The 25,965-nt window shown below is 36.3% G+C and overlaps 1 protein-coding gene across 2 annotated transcripts in view; it reads right to left on the reverse strand.

The window, feature by feature from the left end:
• The window catches only part of Parg (poly(ADP-ribose) glycohydrolase), a 141,270-nt gene that overhangs the window by 113,202 nt on the left and 2,103 nt on the right, over window positions 1–25,965 (reverse strand). For both annotated transcript variants that reach the window (XM_074079414.1, XM_074079413.1), the window contains exons 2-7: window positions 22,496–22,562; window positions 20,914–21,888; window positions 19,916–20,099; window positions 14,236–14,358; window positions 14,033–14,116; window positions 8,826–8,900 (exon numbers count right to left, since the gene is read on the reverse strand). In XM_074079414.1, the coding sequence (XP_073935515.1) occupies window positions 8,826–8,900; window positions 14,033–14,116; window positions 14,236–14,358; window positions 19,916–20,099; window positions 20,914–21,888; window positions 22,496–22,533 (1,479 nt within the window). In that variant the 5' untranslated portion in view covers window positions 22,534–22,562. The remainder of the gene's footprint in view (window positions 1–8,825; window positions 8,901–14,032; window positions 14,117–14,235; window positions 14,359–19,915; window positions 20,100–20,913; window positions 21,889–22,495; window positions 22,563–25,965) is intronic.

A 25,965-nucleotide genomic window follows, 5' to 3' on the forward strand; every position in this document is an offset into this window, starting at 1 on the left:
CCCACCTGGCCAGGTGGGCTAGGTAGGATGGAAGAGCATGGGCTAGAAAAAGGAAAATGTAGGGGTGGCTCTCTGTCTCCAGGCCTTTTTAAATATCAATAATCAGTAGGTGGGGAAAGATTTGGGTAGTGCCAGTGCATCTAGCGCAGACATGACAGTCTGCACATACCCTAGTGCTATTTCTCAGGTACCCTAACTTCACATGGATGGAAGTTTCCATAGTTTTCTTTTACCTAGCTTACCTGAGTCCCAATAGCTTCCCTATTTCTAACCTGTCTCATTACCAGAGTATTTATTTTACTATGCCTTATTATTGTAGTCATCTATGGACATGTCCAGTGCCCTCTCCTTTCCAAGCATACCGCTGTCAGTCAAATCTGTATCTTTGGTTTTTTTGTGGGACTAGTTTGAATTTAGGTCTTTGCACTTACAAAACAGGTGCTCTCCCTTGAGTCACACCTCCAGCTCATTTTTGTTCTGGTTATTCTGGAGCTGGGATCTTGCAAACAATGTGCCCTGGCTGCCTTGAACGACAATCCCACTGATCTCAGCCTCCCAAGTAACTAGGATTACAGACAGATATTAACCACCGGCATCCAGCTCAAATCTGTAGCTTTTATAAAAAGTTTAGCACATTATACATAGAAATATTGAATGTTCTTTAAGGGATAAGCATCCTCACAATGAAAAGGACACGGGCTTTCAAGTTGAACAGTCCTTCCTATATTCAATGAATAGTTAGTTCTCACCTACTTTGTACAGTAACTGAACTGAACTCCAATCTAGATTTGCTCACTTAATGTATGCATGTTGAACAAATTACTTCATCTTTCAAAATCTAGTTATATTTTCCTCTCTAAATTGAGTATTCTGGTTACACTCCAATAAAGTAAAGATTAATGCAATAATTAATTCCTTTTAATATACATGTCTTCAATAAATATTATTTCCTTTTTTCTCCTTTCCTTAAAAGCAACTGCAGAATATTCGTTACATCTATGAAAGTATATAGAAGACATACCTAGGACAAAATGATCTCAAACTTTTAAGCAAGCTAATGTAAAATTTACAATTTATATTATAAACCCCAATAATATTAAAATTACTGAGAAATAATGTCTTTTTTTTTTTTTGCAGTACTGGGGCTTAAACTCTAGGCCTCATGCTTGCTAGGCAGGCGCTCTATCACTTGAGCCACTCCGTCAGCCTAAGAAGTAATGACATTTAAATCAGAGATCTCATATCACACTAATAATATCACACTATAGCTGCTAGAAAATTACTTTATCCTAACTAAAGTTTACTTTTCTAAGAGGCTCAACCATCTTATAGGTACACTTTCTTAAGCAACAGCTCAACAGGCAGGCGCCAACACACCCAGCTTGTTGATAGCATCTCACTCAGAACTGTATTTTTTTTAAATGTTAAGAGAGATTATTTCTACGTAGCAAAATCACATATTTTACTGTCATACATTTTTCTATTTCCCAACTTTCCTACAATTCAGGTACTAAAGATAAAGGAACTTTTTTTTTTTTTTTAATTAAGAGGCAAAACAAACTTTTGGGGGAGAGGGGTTACGTTACTAGGTTTTGAACTCAGGGCCTCATGCTTGCTGGGCAAGTACTCTACCATCTGAGCCACAACCCCATCCCTTTTTGCTTTAGTTATTTTTCAGATAGGATCTCACACTTTTGGCAGGGCTGCCTGGGCCACAATCCTCTTACTATGCCTCCCTCATAACTAGGATGACAGGTGTGCAACACCATGACCAGCTTGTGCTTTCTGAGATTGAGTGGGTCTCCTAACGTTTTGTGGGGAGGCTGGCTTAGAACCACATTCCTCCTGATCTCTGCCTCCCAAGGAGCTGAGATTACAAACAAGAGAGCCACCAAGCTCAGGAAAAATGAACTTTTTAGAAGAAAGAAAATAACAATTTTCTCTAGAATTTTAAAAGTGACTTCAGCTACTTTTAGCTGGCTCCTTAAAACATGCCCTTAAGTGGTGACTTTGTCTTTTAACAAGTGAGGGAACAGATGCAGGAAGTCATGTGTTTTGCCTGAGGTTACATAATCGAGACTGAGAAACGATAATTTCTTTTCTTAATTCCATGCTCTTTTCTCCATCAAAGGTTCTCAAAGTTTGGTCCCTGGAACTAGTTAGAAATGCAGTGCCCTGAGACTCTGAGTACAGAAACTTGAGAAAGGAAATGGGCAACAACTTATGTTTTAACAAGGCCTACAAGATTCAGATACAAAATTAATCTGAAAGCCACTACTGTATATTATGATTCCTCACAAATATTTTGTGATCTAATTACATATTTCTAGAAAAATAAAGGAGTGGTGTTATTTCTTTTATGTCAGCTGTATTTTCACATTTTAGGGCTCTATCAAATTAAGAGGCAGTACTAGCAAGAAGATACACAATAACCTTAATGTCTGCTGACTCTTTTACTTTTTTGGGGGTGGGAAGGAGGTAACTGGGGTTTGAAGTCTGGGCCTTATGCTTGCTAGGTAGGTGATCTACTACTTGAGCCATTCTGAAGCCAGCCCAATGGCTGACTCTTTACAACACAGTCAGTCTTAAGCTATTAGACAATGCCAACATTTTACAAATAAAGCAAGGCATAGACAGGGAGTGCCACATGGTAAGTTAAGACATTTGTCAAAGAAATTTTGAAAGAGCAATAGATCAAATGGACCTACTTGATGTCTACAGAACATTTCATCCAACTTCTACACAATATACATTCTTCTCAGCAGCTCATGGAACCTTCTCCAAAACAGATCATATCCTAGGGCACAAAGCAAGTCTCAGCAAATATAAGAAAATAGAAATTATACCGTGCATACTATCTGATCACAATGCAGTAAAAGTAGAAATCAACAACAAAAGTAAAGACAAAAAATATGCAAACAGCTAGAAACTGAGTAACTCATTACTTAATGAAGAATGGATCATCGATGAAATAAAAGAGGAAATTTAAAAGTTCCTGGAAGTCAAGGAACACCTGCACACCCATGTTTACTGCAGCACTATTCACAATAGCCAAGTTATGGAAACAGCCAAGATTCCCCACCTCTGACGAATGGATTAAGAAAATGTGGTATCTATACACAATGGAATTTTATGCAGCCATGAAGAAGAACAAAATGTTATCATTCGCTGGTAAATGGATGGAATTGGAGAACATCATTCTGAGTGAAGTTAGCCTGGCCCAAAAGACCAAAAATCGTATGTTCTCCCTCATATGTGGACATTAGATCAAGGGCAAATACAACAAGTGGATTGGACTATGAGCACATGATAAAAGCGAGAGCACACAAGGGAGGGGTGAGGATAGGTAAGACACCTAAAAAATTAGCTAGCATTTGTTGTCCTTAACGCAGAGAAACTAAAGCAGATACCTTAAAAGCAACTGAGGCCAATAGGAAAAGGGGACCAGGAACTAGAGAAAAGGTTAGATCAAAAAGAATTAACCTAGAAGGTAACACACATGCACAGGAAATCAATGTGAGTCAATGCCCTGTATAGCTATCCTTATCTCAACCAGCAAAAACACTTGTTCCTTCCTATTATAGCTTATACTCTCTCTACAACAAAATTAGAAATAAGGGCAAAATAGTTTCTGCTGGGTATTGAGGGGGTGGGGGGAAGAGGGTGCAGGCAGAGTGGGTGGTAAGGGAGGGGGTGGGGGCAGGGTGTAGAAATGACCCAAGCCTTGTATGCACATATGAATAATAAAAGAAAAAAAATTAAAAAAAAAAGAAATTTTGAAAGATGTGACAACTCATTTTGGAGGGGAATACGCAAGAAAATCTGAGTCTGGGAGACAGAATTTCAAAACAATGGTAAAGGAAGACAGTATATCAGTTTTAGGAAATGAGGTAGCAGGGGCAGAGAGATTTCTCTCTGTGATCAGAGAGAAATTATACCATGACAATAATGAGAGAAAATTGTTCAGGTTAGACTGTCCACCCAGGGTCAAATTTTGTAACCTTGACCTAACAAGTCTATCTTGAAATCACAACTACTCACTTACAAAAAGGAAATAATTATCTTAATTACCTCATAGTTATTTAACTGAAAAAAGGCCAGGGAGAAAAAGGTCCCAACATAAAGAAACAATATAGGCAATGTTCACAACAATTATTTTCTTCTAGATAATCAAAATTGTGTTAAAGATACTTTAACTCAAAATGTTTCCTTTTCAAAAATCACTATGTTTCTATTATTTGTAAATAAAGCATAAATAATTGAGATGACTCAAAGTAACATAAGAAGGCAGAAGAATAAAATGTTCATAATTGGTTTAAGCAGATTATACATAAAAAGTATCTTTTCTTGGGGGCGGGGAACCTTAATTACTTAGCAAAAGTATAATGCCATTGCTTGGGACAGCTCCTCCAGTAAATAGTAGTTTGGCAGTAACTTCTAAAACTAAAAATATACTTACCAAAGATTTTACCAACTACATTCTTGGACATTTATCCCAAAGAAACAAAAGCCTATGTTCATTCAAAAGACTATATACAAAAGTATACAGTATTTTCAACTACAGGTATAACACCTTTAGCTGAAGCAATTTAAAAAAAAGAAAGAAAGAAAGAAACAACCCAAATGGCGTAAATGGACCTATTGTTGAACAAATTATGACCTATAAATACCAGAGAATACTGATCAGCAATGAATAGGAACAATGATCAATACATTTGCATGAATCTCAAGGGAATTAATGTGGAGTGAGAAAAAGCAATTTGAACAGGTTATGGGTTATAACCTGTTTGGAATAAAACAGTTATAGAGGTGGAGAACAGATTAGTGGCTGCCAGGAGTTAGGAAGGCGTTCCCATGCTGTAAAGTGCAAGCGTAAGTGAGCCCTGTGGTAACAGAATGGTTCTATAAACTTAACGCCTTGGTAGCATTATACATAATTTGCTACACAAACATAAAGAACAACATACGAAACTGGTGAAATCTAAATGTGCCCTTATGTCAATTTCCTAGTATTAATTCTGTATTATAGTTATTCAGGCAACTGACATTAGGGAAGGTAGGGTAAAGGGTGGATAAGACTTCTAAATACATTTCTTTGCAATTTCTTGTGAAAAATAGAATGTTAAAAACATATACTGCCATTTTTGCAAAATACATGATATCCATTCTGATAGTGGTACTATGAAAGTTCCCAATGCTGGTAGCATAGTAAATTGCTACAATTTCTTGTGGAAATTCATTGTACAGCATGTTCAAAGGTATAAATGTTCTGTGTCCTTTTACACAGTCATCTAATTTCCGAGATCTAAAGAAACACAGAAAATATGAGAAAGTATATACACACACAAACACGTTATTATAGTGTAACTGAGATCAACTGAAACATCCTAAATGTTTAAACAAAAATCATTTTATCAAAATCTGGTCATGAAACATTATGTATCCACTGATAAGGTCAGTAATGATATGACAATATAATGGAAAATACATGTGATAATAAAACAAAATGCACTACTAGCTTCTAAATATATTGCCTAAAACATGCATTTAAAAAAGCAGGAAAAAAATCATTAGCATTTCTATACACTAATAATGAGCAAACTGAAAAAAAATGTATGAAAACAATTCCATTTACAATAGCCTCAAAAAAAATCAAATACCTAAGTGTAAACCTAACAAAAGATGTGAATGACCTCTACAAGGAAAACTATAAACTTTTGAAGAAAGAGACTGAGGAAGACTATAGAAAGTGGAGAGATCTCTCATGCTCATGGATTGGTAGAATCAACACAGTAAAAATGTCGATACTCCCAAAAGTAATCTACATGTTTAATGCAATTCCCATCAAAATTCCAATGACATTCATTAAAGAGATTGAAAAATCTACTGTTAAATTTATATGGAAACACAAGAGGCCACGAATAGCCAAGGCAATACTCAGTCAAAAGAACAATGCTGGAGGTATCACAATACCTGACTTCAAACTATATTACAAAGCAATAACAATAAAAACAGCATGGTACTGGCACAAAAACAGACATGAAGACCAGTGGAACATATAGAGGACCCAGATATGAACCCACACAACTACAACCAACTTGTCTTTGACAAAGGAGCTAAAAATATACGATGGAGAAATAGCAGCCTCTTCAACAAAAACTGCTGGGAAAACTGGTTAGCAGTCTGCAAAAAACTGAAACTAGATCCATGTATATCACCCTATACCAAGATTAACTCAAAATGGATCAAGGATCTTAATATCAGACCACAAACTCTAAAGTTGATACAGGAAAGAGTAGGAAATACTATGGAGTTAATAGGTATAGGTAAAAACTTTCTCAACAAAACCCCAGCAGCACAGCAACTAAGAGATAGCATAGATAAATGGGACCTCATAAAGCTAAAAAGCTTCTGTTCATCAAAAGAAACGGTCTCTAAACTGAAGAGAACACCCACAGAGTGGGACAAAATATTTGCCAGCTACACATCAGACAAAGGACTGATAACCAGAATATACAGGGAACTTAAAAAACTAAATTTTCCCAAAACTAATGAACCAATAAAGAAGTGGGCTAGTGAACGAAACAGAACTTTCTCAAAAGAAGAAATTCAAATGGCCAAAAACCACATGAAAAAATGCTCACCATCGCTAGCAATAAAGGAAATGCAAATTAAAACCACACTAAGATTCCACCTCACCCCTGTTAGAATAGCCATCATTAGCAACACCACTAACAACAGGTGTTGGCGAGGATGCGGGGACAAAGGAACCCTCTTACACTGTTGGTGGGAATGGAAACTAGTACAACCACTCTGGAAAAAAATTTGGAGTCTACTTAAAAAGCTAAACATTGATCTACCATTTGATCCAGCAATACCACTCTTGGGGATATACCCAAAAGACTGACACAGGTTACTCCAGAGGCACCTGCACACCCATGTTTACTACAGCATTATTCACAATAGCCAAGTTATGGAAACAGCCAAGATGCCCCACCACTGACGAATGAATTAAGAAAATGTGGTATCTATACACAATGGAATTTTATGCAGCCATGAAGAAGAACAAAATGTTATCATTCGCTGGTAAATGGATGGATTTGGAGAACATCATTTTGAGTGAGGTTAGCCTGGCCCAAAAGACCAAAAATCATATGTTCTCACCTCATATGTGGACATTAGATCAAGGGCAAACACAACAAGGGGATTGGACTTTGAGCACATGATAAAAGTGAGAGCACACAAGGGAGGGGTGAGGATAGGTAAGACATCTAAAAAATTAGCTAGCATTTGTTGTCCTTAACGCAGAGAAACTAAAGCAGATACCTTAAAAGCAACTGAGACCAATAGGAAAAGGGGACCAGGAACTAGAGAAAAGGTTAGATCAAAAAGAATTAACCTAGAAGGTAACACACATGCACAGGAAATTAATGTGAGTCAACTCCCTGTATAGCTATCCTTATCTCAACCAGCAAAAACACTTGTTCCTTCCTATTACTGCTTATACTCTCTCTTCAACAAAATTAGAGATAAGGACAAAATAGTTTCTGCCGGGTATCGAGGGGGTGGGGGGGGGTTGTAAGGGAGGGGGTGGGGGCAGGGTGTAGAAATGACCCAAGCCTTGTATGCACATATGAATAATAAAACAATAAAAAAAAAAAGACCAGGCTATGGCCAAATAAGAACAACATTAAGTTGAAACCATCGTAAATTGATTCATGTGGGAGCCATGTAACCCGCAGAAGACCCCAGCTTAGCCCAGCACACTGCAGTGTCAGGGTTCCCCTGTGATTGAGGGGCTATCTGGGAGCTGTGCCCAGTACAGCCAGAAAGGATCAGGCAGAGTGCCAGCCTGGTATAGACCCACATTCACAGCTCAAAGTCCACTTACCTCCATGCTCGGATCACTTCTGTACCATCACAAAATGGAAAAAATTGTAAGTTAGAATTTTAAGTCAAGAACTGTCTGTCCTATCATTTCAGCATATAACCAATATAGGACATGATTGAGCTCTTTTGTGGGGTTTTTTTAGAGTAAGCTTTTGAAATCCCGTATCTTTCAGTGGGAACTTTCAGCCGTTTCAAGTGGTCATTAGCTACACGGAACTAGAGAAAAGGTTAGATCAAAAAGAATTAACCTAGAAGGTAACACACACACACAGGAAATTAATGTGAGTCAACTCCCTGTATAGCTACCCTTATCTCAACCAGCAAAAACACTTGTTCCTTCCTATTATTGCTTATACTCTCTCTTCAACAAAATGAGAGATAAGGGCAAAATAGTTTCTGCCAGGTATTGAGGGGTTGGGGGGGAGAGGGAAGGGGTGGAGTGGGTGGTAAGGGGGGGGTGGGGGCAGGGGGGGAGAAATGACCCAAGCCTTGTATGCACATATGAATAATAAAACAATAAGTAAAATGAAAAAAATAATAATAAAAAAGCAGGAATTTGGGCTGGGAATGGGACTCACTCAAGTGATAGAGACCCTGAGTTCAATCCCTAGTATGTGCGGAGGGCCCTGATATTAGCCGAGGACCAAAGACAAGAGGATCACCTTTCAAGGCCAGCCTGGGAAAAGTTCCCTTAAGAACCTACATGAGAAACAAATTTAAAGAAAAAAAAAAAAAAAAAAAAAGAACTGGGAGTAATGTTCAACTGGGAGAGTTATTTCTTGAGAAAGGCCCTGAGTTCAATCCACAGTACTTGACAGGGATGAGGAGGAACCTAGAAAATTCATAAAAATAAAATGATAATTTTTGGTATTTTTCTCAACCCTTCTTATAAGTTGTATTATTTCATAACTAAAGAAATACAAGCACACTTTTACCTTATCCCAAAAATCAACCAAAGCTGTAAAGTCCCACTTCTTGGAATATGCCACATTGTATTTCAGAATAGCATCCTATGGAAAAAGCAGAAACAAAACCTCATGATACGGCCACACAAATTATCTATGAATAGCCTGTCTCTTCTATAAACTACTTCCAGTAAATTTCTTAATGCTGAGCAAGCTTCCTTGTACCATTAACTACTCCAGATCAGTAGCTATGGATAAGCAAAATGCATACTTAAAAAGAATGAGATTAAAAAAGTCAAGTGAAAGGGGCAAAACATAATTACCATAATGCATGCATTCTATTTTTTTTTAATGTTAATTCTTACCTTTATATGTAATGATGTACAGGGCACTAAGTAAACTAAAATATTTAAGCTGGAATTCAAATACAGATCTTGACGACCATTCATTAACTGCATTGGATATTTCTGTCATCATATTATTGTTGTACTGGAGGTATACTGTGATATTAACAAAAGTGCTTACAATATATCTTAGTTAAATTCACCCCCTTAAGCATACATTATGAACGGGGGTGATATGCTCTACGTGAACAAAATTGGATCTCAGGTTATAAAAAATAAACTTAGCAATCACAATGGTTAGGGTTGGAGAGGATTACAATATACAATTATATATGTGTAATATGTATGTATAACGTATATTTGAATATACCGACACACAGACATAGGGTACTTTTGTAGTACCAAAATGTCATTGTGTGGGGATAAGACTAGGAAGGAATGTGTAAAAAGTCTCCTGAGTAGAGGGCAATAATGAAAAATAGATTGAGAAATACTACCTTGAATTATAAAATGGTCTTTTTTTTTCTTCTACTATCAGTTACTTTTATAAGGTAAGTATAAATGGTTATCTTTTTCCAGCAGTTCACACAAATTACATTTACATTGAATGAAAAGTCAAAATATTATGCCATCTACTGGTATAACTTTACTGTCTGAATAGATATACTATACACTTAGTTTCCAAAGTCAACCATGCATAAGGCAATCCATTAGTTATTCAGAAAAATCTATTATTTACAATTAAATTACATTTTATTATACATGATAATAAAAGTAATATGTAGAATTTATAAACAACTATATTGGTAATACGCACTCAAAAAATTTTGCTGAAGGAATATACAAGTCTGAAAACCACTGTGTTACATTATTACTATAAACCTTCCAACTTTCCTCTTCATTAAAGAAGTTTAATAATTTTTTTTTTTTTGGCAGTACTGGGGGTTTGAACTCAGGGCCTCCAGCTTACTAGGCAACTCCCAGTCACCCCACCAGCCCACTAAAGAGGTTTTAAAAATTAACACTCTGGATTAGGGATGTAGGTCAGTGGGAGAATACTTGCCTAGCATTGGATTCTATCCCCAGTGACACAAAATCAAACAAAAGTTAACACTTTGCTAAAGAGTTTCCTGAAACTTTTTCCTGAAAAATAATTCATGCCATAAAGATGATCATCCAGCCTCTAGATTAAAAAGTGACCCCATAAAATGCATCTTATTTACTTGGAATCAGGGAATATCCTGAAAAGAAAAACATTCACAGTAAAAGAACATAACAAGATAAAGTTTTTATTTTTCTCTCACAAATCATAAAATTTTCTGTTAAGAATTAAAAGATATTGCTGGGCACTGGTGGTTCACACCTGCAATCCTATCTACTTGGGAGACTGAGATTAGAAGGACTGTATTTCCCACTCAGGGAGTGCACCAGACCCCATCTCAACCAATAGCTGATCCTGATGGTGTGAAGCTATACTGGAGGCTGAGATCAGGAGGATCATGGTTCTGGAGAAAAAAATTTTGCAAGACCCCCATCTTAATGAAAAAATACCTGGACATGGTGGCACTTACCTGTCATCCCATGAATGGTGGGATGCTTAAAACGGAGGACCATGGTGCAGGCCAGCATGGGCAAAAAGCGAGACCCTATCTCCAAGGTAACTAGAACAAAAGGGGCTGAAGGCGTGGCTCAGATGGTAGAGTACTTGCCTAGCAGGTGTGAAACAGAGTTCTAACCCCAGTACTACCAAAAACAAAAAAAGAAGAAAGGAAATTACAAGATTTTAAAGAATTATTTCTTAATCACTGGTACTGAATTCAAAGCCTCACATGACATAAAAATGTACTGTCTATAAACAGACGAATGGATAAGCAACACATACACTGGAGCAAACTATTAATATACTCAACTACATGGGTAAATTTCAAATCATCTTCATTCTGAGTAAAACAAGCCAGAAAACTATAGTATATATAAGACTCCAACCACAGAAACTATAAACTAATCTATAGTAAAAAACAAGAAATTAGTTTCCTGAAGCCAGAGTAGAAAGTACACTTGACTATATGAAGAGGTAAGAGAAATCTTTGGGAATAAAAGAAATGTTCTGTCTGTTGACTTTCATGAGGAGTTCACCAACAGTTACAAATGTCAAAACTAATCAAATTATACACTTAGAAAAGGATGCACTTTCTTATACATAAAATATTCCCCAATATTAGTAAGGAAACGCATTTAAAATAGCACTCATACTCTCATTCTTTAAAGGCATTTTATAATTAGTATTAGCCCCTAATACAGTTGTCCTCTAGAATTTGTGTGGGATTGGTTCAAAGCCAATCCCCACCCCAGGTTAACAAAATCTGAAGATGCCCAAGTCTCTTATATAAAATGGTATAGGATTTATATATAATCTACAAATACACTCCTATATAACTGAAGTCATCTCTGGATTCGTTATGACAACTAATCCAATGCAAATGTAAATAGTAATTATATAGTATCTCTTAGGGAATAAAGACAAGAAATAAATTTGTGCATGTACAGTAACAGCTACAATTTTGTCTTCAAATATGTTAGTTGAATCCAAAGATGAGGAACCCACAGATACAGCATTGACTGTATTTACTTATACTTTAGTCTTCAAATCTCGAAAGTAGCCTACTATGAGGGCTTGTCATAAAAAATAAATAACTGGATGCTACATGATATTATTAGCTATCACATTCTGAAGTTCATAATGCATAATAACATACAAAATTCTTTAGGTATAAATTATCAGGCATGTTATTGACAGAAATATTATTTATAAGGACACCGTTCCTATAACTTTGAATCTCTCTGACCCCTCTAACTCTACCATCGAGTGGCATATAAACAGGATAAAGATCATTCTATTCAATCAGTGAACTTTAATGTTTCCTTTCCCCATTCCTCTCTCACAGCATTCTTTCAGCAAAGGAAACAATTATCATAAGCAGACAGAAGAAAATCTCAATGGATTATTCTGTTCTGTTGAATCTACATATGATAAACAAGAAAGGGTAATTCACATTAAAGCAAATGCCCCCTTACTAAAATAATCACAGTGCATTCAGGAATTGCTTAAGAGGTGAGCAGACTGTAATAGAACACTGTGATTATTCCCTGTTTATGTCTGAAGGAAAATGTGAAAATTCTGACAAGCAGGCTATTAAGAAGACCATAAAGGATCTAAGACAGTGTTACACAATGAAGTGTAAACAATATTTTGAATGGCCTGCTTTTATGTTTGTAAGTTTATAAATTTGGGTTTTGAAAACAAAGGTCAAAACACATTCTCTGTAGGAATGAAGGCTATTACTTTAAAACAGATGAAAAGAGGAAAGGTTAAGTCATCTTAGGATATATCACTATACAGTAAAATCAAATTCTAAATGCGGATCAACAAGATCAAGATGATGTTCTGCATAAAGATCACATCTTTGCACCCACCAATATTCATCAACTGCCCCTGAATATAAGAATACAAAATAATTTTTCTTATATGTGATATTTTAAAAATATTCTCAGCATATTATTCTGATTATCTTTGCAAAAAAAGAATGATGACTACAAATATTTTCTCTATAATCACTGAACATAAAAGAATGCTTACAATGAACATAAATGAACATGCTTACAATGGAAAAAGACAAACTGATCTACTTATATAAGTACTACACACAGAAGTTTATAGTTTTATGTTTGCACATATGTAATTATCATTATGGTATATAAACACTGGAAGACCTTGACAATTTTTTTCCATTTAGGAATCTATCTATCTATCTATCTATTTATTTATTTTGGTGGTGGTACTGAGGTGGTACTTGAGCCACACCCTAACCCTTTTCCCTTTAATTATTTTTTGGATAGGCTGTCAAGCTTTTTGCCCAGTGGCTGGCCTGGGACCCTGATACTCCTACCTACACCTCCTACACAGCTGGGATTACAGAGGCACCACCACACCTGGGCCTATGAGCCAATTTAAAAGGAGTCCGCTACAAGATTGAAAAACACCATTTACAAGGAATGAAATTTCAAGATTACTATACAACATATCAATGTTTTTCATGTAAAGAAACAAAACAAAGAATACAAAAGCTACAGGAAGGGAAAGTTTAAAAATTGGATGGAAACCATTATGAAACCCAAGATACTACCCACACAGATTAGCCTCTGAAGGAAAATGAAACCCATTTTCATTAAATATAGAAAATTTTCTCACTATATTTATAAAGATGTTAAAAGTCCATATAGCTAATAGTTCTACAGTAAAATATATATACTCATGTATATTTTTGATAGAAATCTAATGATTACCCTCAGGTCTTAAATGAAATACAAAAAAAAAAATCAAAAAGTGAATTATTACCAATATATAAAGTTAATAAATAAGTTATTAAAGTGGTAAAGCGATATTAAGAGGAATAAAAATAGAATACTTAATGTATACTTTAATCATTAGCAAACTCAGCTTCCCTTTAGGCAAATACTGCTGAAGTCATAATTCTTTCCTGATTTCCTTTTAAACACACTTCAGAACCATGATAATCTTAAAACAAAAAAATAAAAGAGAGGCTCAGACTAAAGGAAATTGGACAGGGAATCAAGAAACTGTAGTCTTATTCCCAGTTCTCCAAATGATTCTGTATGGCTCCAGGCAAGTCATTTACAACTCTCAATTCTTCTCAGTTCCTAGTGATGGAGTGGAAACCAAGAAGGTCTCTAAGGAGCTTTCATTAGTGCCAGGAAGCAACACTTTGCATGCAAAGAATACTGTTACCTGAATCTATTATGATCAAAGAATGTCTGATGGAAATTCTCTAAGAGCTATATGTATAAGAGACTAGATTGGCAAAAAGAACATACCTTCAGGTTTTGGGGTCGCGTGAATTTGTTGAGAAGTGCAGTCTGAATGAGCTCCCACCGGCTCCCTGCAGTTCGCTCACCATTCTTATAGGAAAAGAAAAGCACAATCAAACTATTCTGTTTTGCGTAACAGAATCAAAAGCCAAACAAGTACTTACTAAACCATGCTTCAGAGAATAAAAGAACTTCAGTTTTGGTCTTACCTCATCTTCCACAGGGTATAAGTTTTGTTCAGAACAAGGCATTTTAACATGTTTGTTATCCCACAAATCTTTATAATGTGTTGGAAAAGCTTTAGGAACTTCTCCTGCTCGCAAAAGATCTACCTGAAATAGAGAGCAAACAAGAAAATTGTAAGTGCATAAAATCTAAGCTTTCTTCCATAAAATAATAAAAACCAAAACAAATACTATAAAATAGAGCTCCCAGTCAAGAAACCTCAGAAGTCCTCTGGAGCTGCTGTCACACCTCACCTCCTTTCATTCAGTATCTAAGTCATCATTTCCTGTGCATTCTACCCTGACCCTACCTGGGGGCTGGAGACTCGTCATTCTTTGCCTAAACTTCTGCCAACAGCCTTCTATCTCTCACCCTGACTCCAAATGCTCCCAGATACATTCAACCTCCATAAAACCTTTATCCCCATCTAGATTAACATTATCTTTGAAAGTAGCCCTCATCCTAACTCTACAATGCATACACTATGATTCCAAGTGCCATTCTGTTTTACATACTCTTACCAAAACAATATTCATTTTAGAAAAGTCAGTAGTCTTACCATCCCTTAAACACAGCAAACTTATTTTCATACCTATATCCCTATGTATATACTACTATCTCTCCTCTTTTTTATACAGTAACAGAATTACTGTCTCCTTATTTTTTTTTTCATTTATCTATTAAAACTTTGACCTTCACAGCCAGGCTTAATTTTCACTTCTACCATGAAGCCTTTAGAAACTTTTAAACAAGCAGTTAGTTCACTTCCTTGTTTTATTACATCACTATCATACTAGAGCACACTTATTTTTTCATTCCTTCACTAGACCTAAAATTGAGGCTAGTAACCATTTAGATTTTGCCTTCAGAATATTTAAGACAAAACCTGATATGTATTTACATATAAGCAAATGCATATATATACAAATGTATATAAATACATATACAAATGTGTATATATGTATATTTATGCACACACAGTTACTAGAATAAGCATTAAGTAAAGCTTTGAGGAAAGACTTATTTAAACAATAAAAGTTTTACATTGTGCCTATGTAGGACATTTCATAGAAATGGAATCAAATAACATGTCACTGTGTCGGCCTCTTCACTTACCATGTTTTCAAGGCTCAATTACGTTAACATGTATCAAGGCTCAATTACGTTAACATGTATCAGCACTTAACTGCCCGAGATAATCACACAATACATACAAAAATTACAATATGCTATGAATGAGGTGTCACAGTGTTAATGAGAATCTGTTCTAGACAGATTTATTTTATCTGGTGAGTTATCAAAGTGTTCCTTGAGGATGTGCAACAGAGTTGAGCTCTAAAGGAGAAAAAAAAAGTCAACTAGGAAGGGAGGCAAAAGACTGTTTCTACTATACTTTGGACATGGAGTGCCACCCAAAGGACCACATGTTAAATGATCGGTACCCAGGCCCAACAAGTGACTAGAAGGTAATGAAATCTTTAGGAGGTGATCCTAGGGGAACAAAGGTTATTGGGAGCATGCCCTTGAACAGGATATTAGTAACCTGGTCCCTTCCTCTCTCTTCTTTTGCTTCCAGGCTGCCTTGAGGTAAACAAACCTCCTCAAACCACGTGCTCCTACCATGATGTACCATACCACCACAAGCACATGGAGAAAAGCAACCATGGTCTGAAGCCTCTGATACCATAAGCCCAAATAAATCTTTACTCCTTGCAAGATGGTTTTCTTAGATTATTTTAGAAGAGCCATTGAGGTGATTATACCTAATAATGTGGTTCAGCAGCTTTGGAACTTGTTTGAAGAGGAATCTAGAAGTGTTTGGAGAAGCAAGCTAGAGAAAGCTTAAAATGCTGTTAAGTAGAGCTTAATGGCAAGTCTGGTATGAACTCAGAAAACCAGAATATCAATAGGAATGAGGACCACAAATATAGCACAAATGAGGTTTCAGACAGAAATATGTATTCTACGGGAAACTGAACTAAAGGCCGTTCATGTTACATTCTAGGAATAACTCATCTATGTTTTGTCCTCATGCCCTGAAACTTTCTGTAATGCTGAATTTAAATGTGATGGAAATTTTAAGGCAGCACAGCATTCAAACTATGGGATGACTATTGCTAGTTGCTTTTAGCCAGACTTATAGTGAACAGAAAGATTAGAAAAGCTTTCAGTTTGGTCAGAAAAGAAGTACCTGTAAAGATGCAGAAAGGAAGGTGTGGTAGCTGAAGACACTACTGCCATTAAAAAGAAGCCAAGTACTTTGCACCTGGATAATATGAAAGATGTCTTTTGGGAGTGTCAGAAATTGGCATGTTTAAAGGTATAAAATGCTAATTTGTTTAAAAGATTTTACAGAACCCTGGGTACCCTTCTTGTGCAAGGCCATCTATAGGATTGTTTCCCCACGTTAACCCACCAAGTAACTCAGAAGCCACTAAAGTTTAAGGGAACCCCAGTTCCCACCAGCAGCAAATCATGACATCTTCCACAAGATATGGGTTTTGAAGGTTTGGAGAATGCAAGTTATGGGATCATGGAGGCTTCTACTGAGATTTCAAAGGAATGCTCCAGAGGTCAGGTAGTGCATGACAGGAGTCATGAAGCTTCCACTAACGGGTCATGTGTGAAGCTGTGAGAGTGAATGTGAAGCTGCATAGGAGAACCCAAGAAGTTAGAGATGCCAGGAATATGAGCACCTGCAAAAGGAAGCAACAGGCAGTTAGCAGAGCCAGCCTAAGAGAGTGGCCATGTGGGCTGTAGCCAGCAAGTCCATAGCAGCTTCACATTATGCTGCTATGTTTCCTGGATGCTGGATATAAAACTATAGAATTTAGTATTTGCCCTGTTGGGTTTGGGTCTGGATTCAGTTCAATCCTTCTTTGCTATGTTCCTATTCCTCCCTTTTGGAATGGGAATGCATACACTGTGCCAATATCTTTGAAGTATGTAACTTGTTCTTTTGATTTTTATGGAAGTTCTCATCTGAGCTTGTCCTGAATCTCAGAGACGTTGGACTTAGGCTTTTGAGCAATCCTAGAACTATTAAGATTATGGAGCCTCTTAAAGATGGACTAAATGCATTTTGCAATGTAAGATGGACATCTTTTTTGGGGGCCCCCAAAAGGATCTGGAGTATCCTCTAAAGTGCCATGTGTTAAAGGCTTGGTACCCAACCCATGGTGCTACTTGGGAAGAGACAAAACCTTTAAGAGCTGGGGACTAGTGAAAGAAAGTCAGGTCCTTTTGAAGGGGATAAGACCCCAGCCCTGGCCCAGGCTCTTTCTTGTTTTTTTGCTTCCTAGATTCTGTGAGATGAATAGACCTCCTTCACCATACACTCTTTTGCCTCCACAGGCCCACAACAATGAGGCAAAGAGACTATAGGCTGAAATCTCTGAAACCATGAGGCAAAATAAATCTTTCCCCCTTATAAGGATGTACTTTGTCACAATCACAGAAAGCTAACACAGCTCCTTAAAAAAGGAAGAGCTTATAAACAAAGGAAGACTGTCAAATGGTCAGCTTCATACATACTTCTTCAACTTAAGAGAAACAAATCTGTGAACTATCTATGTAGGTGATCATTAAAGCCTTAAGAATGGACAAGACCACTCAGAGGAAGAAAAGAAAAGAGGACATATGAAGATACCTGAGGATGTTCAACAACACTTATTGGTCATATAGAGAAGACACTAAAAGGATCATGTGAGCTGGCTAAGGAGGTAGGAAGAAAACTCAGATATAAGATATCATAGAAGCCAAAAGATGAGAATGTTCTAAGAAAGAAAAAAGGTCTACAATCATATGTGACTGAATCATCAATTTTGCTGAAAGTACTTTCACAGTCCAGGCAAGCCTAGGCATAAACAGGAGACCCTATGAAACAACTAAAACCAAAAGGGCTGGGGATGTGGTTCAAGTGGTAGTGTGCCAAGTACAAGGCCCTGAGTTCAAACTCCAGTACTACAAAAAAAAAAGTCTCAAAAGTGATTTTATAAAGATTTCCCATATCACCTGAGGAAACAGAATAGTAAACAGTTGAGCTTCACACAAAAAGAAACACATATGAGACTATGCTTTGTGTGGATATGTGTGCATGAATAGATACACAAAAAGTACAAATTTATAGATAATCAAGGATTGAGTATCATACCTATGCAATTTCAGACTGCCTTATATTTCTAAGGCTTTATTTATTACATCAAATTCTACATCAATATATGACATCTTAGAAATATAACTAAACACTGTGTCAAATAACTATTTTATATACTTACATGTATACATACTATATACGTGCGTGTGTGTGTGTGTGTGTGTGTGTGTGTGTGTGTGTACACATTACCACATTTAAGGAAAAGAATCTAAAAGAAAATAAAACAAATTGTTAATCTCTGGGAAAAGGACTAAGACAGGGGCTGGAGGAATGCTCAAGTGGTAGAGCGCCTGTCTAGCAAGCATGAGGCCCTGAGTTCACACTCCAATACTGCCAAAAACAAAGGACTAAGAGAGACTTGGATTTTCTGATTGTCCCTGTGAAAGCTACAGAAATTGACTAAAACGTGAGATATTTAAAACTATTCAATGAGTGATGGTAAGTTTCTAAAACAGGATTATAGTAATGGCTACATAGCTCCCTAAATTAACTCCTACAAAACTGACACTTAAAAGAGTAAAATTTCATATGCCTCAATAAAGTTTGTTTTTTTTTTTTTTTAAATAGAAAGAACCCACAGAAGCATAAAAGGAGTTAACCAGGAGATAGGGAAAGTAAGAAATAATGTGATATTGATTGATACAGACTTTCTGGTGAGGAATATGAAAATGCTCTGGCAATGGGTTGGACAACACCGTGAATGTACTTAACGGCACTGTAAACTTAAAGAGAGGCTGGTTTTAGACATGCTGAGATACCTTAAATAGTGATGGAGATGTGAATGCACTAAAGCACACAGTTTTGGATTTTAAGGACTAGCCTAATACCTAACATATAGTGGATGGTCAATAAATACTGTCAACTGAATTTTGAAAAAAAACTAAATGAAGTTTCTTAGAAATAATAAAATTCAAAATTCAATTTCATCATCAGATGATGATGATTCATCCTGATTTGATGATTGCTATATTAAGTATGCTATTATTTGTTTCTCCATTCTGCCAACTTCTAAGTATATATGTATATACATATACACACAAAGAAAAGAAAACTTTCCATGCCTCAGTCTGTTTTTGGTTTTGTTTTGGCAGTACTGGAGTTTGAACTCAGGACACCACACTTGCTAGATAGGCTCTCCCACTTGAACCACTCCACCAGCCCTTTTTTGTGTTGGATGTTTTCAAGATAGGGTCTTTTGAACTATTTGCCTGGGCTGGCTTTGAACTACAATCCTCCTGACCTTTGCCCCCTGAGTAGCTAGGATTACAGGCATAAGCCACTGACGCCAGGCCCTTGGTCTGTTTTTCACATTAGTAAATATCATATAAGAATTGGAGGCTCAAGCAGTAGAGCACCTGCCTGGCAAGCATGAAGCCCTGACTTCAAACCCCAGTACCACCAAACATACATACATACATACATACATACATACATAAACAAATAAATAAATATCACAATAAATCAGGACTTCCTATCTTCTCTCCTACTGGGTAAGAGGCGATACCCACCCGAATAGTTACTGTGTGATTGGCAGATGGCCTCAAGAGAGGCAGCCGGATCCCACACTGAGGCATTTTTCTCATCTCATCAATAGGAGTTCCAAGCCACTTCTTATCTGGAGAAAGGTGAGGTGGGACGTATTTAGGGATCTTCCTTTCTGTTCTTTGATGTTTGACTTCACATTGTTCTTTTCTATGGTCAAGACACATATATTCAGTCACAATTTATTCCTTTAGTTCCCTTTGGATACACAAGTGCAAAATTTTAAGGTCAGCCAAGCATGCTCCCACTTCAGTTTGTTTTATAATTAACAGAAAAACTTACAAAGCTTATATTAAAACTCAAAAGCTTATTTTCAATATTCTGTGGAAGGAATTTCCAATCACATGTAAATCACCTTCGTATCAGCTGTTCCCTAGATCTTTATACAGTAATTTTCAATGAAGTACATTTAGTAACACATGTTAGAAAAAGGAGATCTTAGAAATTATGGAGTGGGCTTTAAGATTCTGCATGGGATAATGGCAAAAATGCAAGGCTTGTAATCACATACAAATGGAGTTAAACCCCAGTATACCACCAAAAGTTGTAATATTTCAGTAAATTTTCAACCAAATCTCAGTTTTCTCAACTATAAAGTGAGTTCATTATCACCTGCCTGCCTGTCACAGCATTAAAGAAAGTGCAATACGCAATGGCTTAGAAAAATGATTAACTAGTAACTATCATCAGTCTAGTATTTTCATGTTCTAATAATTCCCATAAATTCTAGAAAGAAGCTCATGAAACTTAAAATCTGATTGCCAAAATGTATTACTTCTTAATATTCTCTTTCTGGCTTTTTTAGAGTTTAAACTTCAGGCTCTAGGCTTAAATTTAGCCTAAATACTTAGTAAAAAACATAACCATTTCTCTACTTAACTATAAATAACTTTCTTAATCCCCTTATAAAAATTTAAAATATATTATGCTATTGGAGACATTCCTGATGGGAAAAAAAAATTACCTTCTATCCTCTGCTTTGGACATTCTCATGAAATGATCTGTGATTTTAGAATCCTTCTTTCCATGGTGCTTGGAATTTCTACACTCTATATTAAGGGTAGAGGTATTTCCGGGTAGTTTAGCATTTGAATCACTCATCCCAGTGTGATTCTCTCCACCTTCAAACTGAAAATGCAACCTAATTTCACCTCCCTTAGTCGAACATCGTTTCTTAAGTTCAATGTTGGCTTCTCTTGCTTGGCACCTTGAAGGTTTATTTGCTGTTTGGGAAAAACAACCATCTTCTTGCTCATCAAAACCTGGACTTGTCTCTTCATCTGCTTCTGAGTCTTGACAACTGTTTTTAGAATTATCTACATCCATTGGTGACTCAGGTTCACTTTCCTTCTCAAATGGAGGAGAATTTCCTAGACTACTTTCTTGTCTACTTAATTTGTTGTCATTTTTTGGTCCAGTTCCAATGTCCTCAGAGCCAACATCTGACAATGGACTCTCTGGTACCACATCTATCTCCTCCTGCTGACAGCCTGCACAGTCTTTCACAGAATGGCAAGACTTGCTGCACTTCTGGTGGCTTGTGGCATCTCTGGTCTGCTCATCTTCTGTAGTCTGCTTTGCATTTGCTAGCTTTACTGTCAAAAACTGTTGATTATCTCTACTTTCTTCACTATCTGTGTCACTGTGATCATCAGTCTGGGGTGACTGATTGGTGTTAGCATTACTAAACTGCTCTGATACCAGAGTTACTGTTGGAGGTTCACTTTCCAAAACCTGCTCCTTATGTTTCCCTTCATTTTGCCACTTATACATAGTCGGAGTCTGATGCTGGTTCAAATATTGTTTACTTTTTTGAATGGGTGATTTATTAACACTTAACTGAGAAACATTTTCCACATTATGTTGATAAAAGTTATCTTTTTGTACAGAACTCATCATGGATTCTATTCTTGTATTGTTGTTTTCTTTACTGTGCAAACTATGAGAGAAGAGAAAGAATTAAAACCAACTTATGATTAAAAAAAAAAAAGGCACTTATTCAACCACCCCCCACAATGTCACAGCAATAATTATTACTCCTTGTAGTTACTTGAACATAAAGCATGCTTTCATTAGTCTGTGTCTTTGTACAGGTGCCTATAACATCCTTCCCCAGCTGTATGCCTGGCAAACACTGCCTTTCCTTCAAACCTTAAACTTTATTCAATTCCTTACCCAGTCTTCCCTCAAGATTCAAAGGTAAAAGTGATCATTTGTTTCTCCTATATGCTAGCTACCACTCATACATTTACTTGCTCATACCTTCACTGTTGCATTTACCCATGAGGCAGTAATTATGTGTTTTTGTGTCTGCAATACTCACGACACATAAGTATCTTAAAGTTAGGGACTATTTCTTGCATTTCTGTATCTCAAACATTAAAGAGGTTCTCTGCACATAGGAGACTCTAAAATAAAGTATTTGAAGAATGAATGAATGTAGTTGAAGAAAAATACAAAAGAAAGAAAAGAGAAAATACCACATAGCAAGATAAAACTGTCTGATGTTATGTTATTCATTTCTCCACATAGGTATGTCTCTATACCTTTCTGATTCAGTTGTCTTGAGTCCTTTAGTGTCCATCCAAGTGGTAATAGTCTTTTGTTTGAAAACTGTAAAACAAAACAAATAAATAAATAATGTATATGCATATATATGCTTTTAAACAGAAACATGTACAACCTATTATATATAAGGCATTTTGCTAGGTTCTGTGGGTTAAATGAAGATTAACTATTCCTTATACCCTAGCCCTTATACCTTGTTCAGAGATAAGACAGGAGCAAGAATACTAATATGTGTAACATAGAGTAGAAAGTGAGTGGCCTCTAAAAGGTTTGGTATGGCCAAATATATAGTATCACAGGTTCTGGAATCAGAATACATGGATTCAAAACCTGGCTTCCTACGTGACACTTTTCTTTGCTCTGCAAAACATGCAAATTAACAGTATTTTTCATGGTTAGAGTGATGCTCGGATTATATAAAATGTTTAGGGTACTATCTGGAGTATGTTCAATAAATATTAGTTCTTAATTATTATTTCTTCTAAGTCCTGATATGGAACTAAGGTATTTCCAGGAAAAAGACCACTTAAGTAAACAGCAGTAAGTGGGGATAATCAGCAAGAAGCCAGTCCAGGCAAATAGTTCACAAGACCCTATCTTGAAAAAACCCATCACTGGCTGGTGGAATGGCTCATGGTGTAGGCCCTGAGTTTAAACACCAGTACTGCCAAAAAAAAAAAAAAATTGTGCCTTGAAGAATGAACACATAGTCACAGAAAGGAAAAAAAAATCCTAATTAAAGGCGGCAGAGCAATATAGAGTTTACAAAAAAAAAACAGAAAATAGAATTGAAAGGTCAGCTATGTCATAGAAGACTTTGAATGACCCAAAAAGAGAGATGCAAAAAGAGTGTCAAAAGTCACACTCAAAGCTATGACTCTAGAATCCAAATCTAGGAGGCTCACATGATAGATAGTGTGGAGTAGGCAAGAAGGCAGAGCCTACTGACAAAAACCAGTGAGAAAGCTACTGGTCAGTAGTTCTAAAACCATCTGGATCATCAGGTTAGCAACAAATGGATCTCAGGACCATATTCCAGACTTACTGAATTAGAATCTGTATGTGAGTATGACAGAGGAATCAGAATACCTGGGATCTGTATTTTTTTCAACAAGTAATTTTAATAATCAACTAAATTGAAGAATTACTGGCCAAGTTTCAAAAATAAGTCATTATGAGAACAGTAAGTTGAAGAGTCATTACAGAGTTCACAATGATAGGGTAAGTTAAAGGTGACACTATGCTTTAAGCTTAAGAGATCATAGAAATGTGGAATATAGGAGATGCCAAAGAGATAAACAGATAGAAATGACCAGCAAGCAATAGCAAAAATAGAACTGGTGAGCTCAGAAGTAGCAGATACAATGCAAATAAAAGCAAGTTGAATTTTATATAACCATTAGAAATAAGTGTGCTCATACAATATTTAAAAACCTTAAACATTACACAGTATAAAATCTTAAACATTCTCAACCACTCTTTAACTGCAATATAAGAATCCTGGGCCAGGCACCAGTGGCTCAGTCCTATTATCCTAGCTACTTGGGAGGCTGAGTTCAGGAGGGTTGCAGTTTGAGGCTAGCCCAAGCAAATATTTCCGAGACCCCATATCCAAAATAACCAAAGCAAAAATGAGCTGGAGGTTTGTGGCTCAAGCAAGAAATTACTTGCTTTGCAAGCACAAAACCCTGAGCTCCAATCCCAGTTTCACAAAAAAAAAAAATAAAGAGTAAGAGAGAAAAAATTTTGGCATCTAAATCATAAATTTTATTTTACTCTACCTCCTCAAACACCATAATATGAACTAAATAGATGCAGGCTCAAGTAATGAAACTAACAGCTTATTTATCACTGCAATAATGGCATAAGCAAAATACATTTCAGCAGGGGGGAGAAATGGTCCAAACAATGTATGCATATATGAATAAATGAATTTTAAAAAAAGAAAGAGAAAAAAATCTCTTTTTTTTAATTGAGATTGGTAATTCTCCAACTTTATTCTGACTTTATACCATTCACATTTAACTCTCACCAGTACCATCACACAGAAACCAGGTATTTCAATGAGGTAATCCAATTAGCAACTATCTATACAGGCAAAAGGCATAAAATGTAGTAAAATTCACCTGCATTTCCAAGGAACACCACTGTCTTCTTTGCAACATAACTGGGTAAATCATTCCCCATCAGAATGTGAATAGCATACTGAGTTTTGTCTATGTACAGACTTATATATTTCAATCAATATAAGAAATATATCAGGGGGTGGGGGCAGTGGGGAGAAATGAACCAATCCTTGTATGCACATATGAATAATAAAAGAAAAATGAAAAAAAAAAAAAAAAAAGAAATATATCCAGGAAAATTTAAAGATACTGAATACCCATTTCTCTACTTATCTAGGATAAGTATACATAAAAATTTTTAAATACCATGTTCCTGAAAGAATTCCAATACCTGAAAAAATAGCTTATGATATAAATTTGACTTTGAACATTCTATTAGTGGTGTCCTGTGCCAGGTATACAGAAAACATCATATGAAGGATTAATTTGGTTCCTCTTCTGCAAAAAACTCAAGATCCAGCCAGTGAAGAGTGACTTCCCCAGCCATTACCAGCAACTAACTCCTCCTTCCCATGCAAATAAAGTTAATGGGACCACAAATTACCCAGCTGACTTCTGTAGTTCACTTTCAGTTCTCCCTCCTCTATATTGAGTTCTCTGAAATCCATAGCCTAAGATTTAAAAACATTCCTTCCTTATATCCCTTAAATACATTACTTTTTGGACAGATGTTGTTTCCTGAGACTAGTCTCCCTGTTTACAGCCTTGACTTTCTCTAATCCAGTTTTACAAACTAAAAATGATTAGCATTTTTTCAATGAACAAATACAAACAATATAAGAATGCAGGGCTGGCATAATGGCTCAAGTGATAAGAGTGCCTGCCTAGTAAGTATGAGGCCCAGAGTTCAAACCCCAGTACTGCTTCCCACCCCACCATAAAAAGAATACATTGTATATAGAAAAATGTTATTTTGTGATTTATTTTAGTTATAACTATGATGTACGTACCAATTCCATATATTGTGTACCAGATAAAATTAACACGATGTGTCATACATTAAAAAGCTACTGCTACTCAAAGCTACTGCTTACGCCATCTTTTCTAAAATATTAACCAAATGCCATTTCCTACTTAAGTTTCCTCAAGTGGCGTATGCCTATAATCCTACCTACTCATGAGGCAGAGATCAGGAGGATGGTGGTTCAGAACAGGCCAACCTAGGCAAACAAGACCTCACCTTAAACAATTAAAGCCGGGCATGGTGGTACACACCTGTCATCCCAGCTACACGGGGAGCATAAATAGGAGGATCACAGTCCGGGTCAGCCTGGATATAAAAGCAAGGCCCTATTTGAAAAATAACTAAAGGTAAAAAGGAC

The sequence above is a fragment of the Castor canadensis genome, chromosome 7 (assembly GCF_047511655.1).
Source record: "Castor canadensis chromosome 7, mCasCan1.hap1v2, whole genome shotgun sequence".
Lineage (NCBI taxonomy): Eukaryota > Metazoa > Chordata > Mammalia > Rodentia > Castoridae > Castor > Castor canadensis.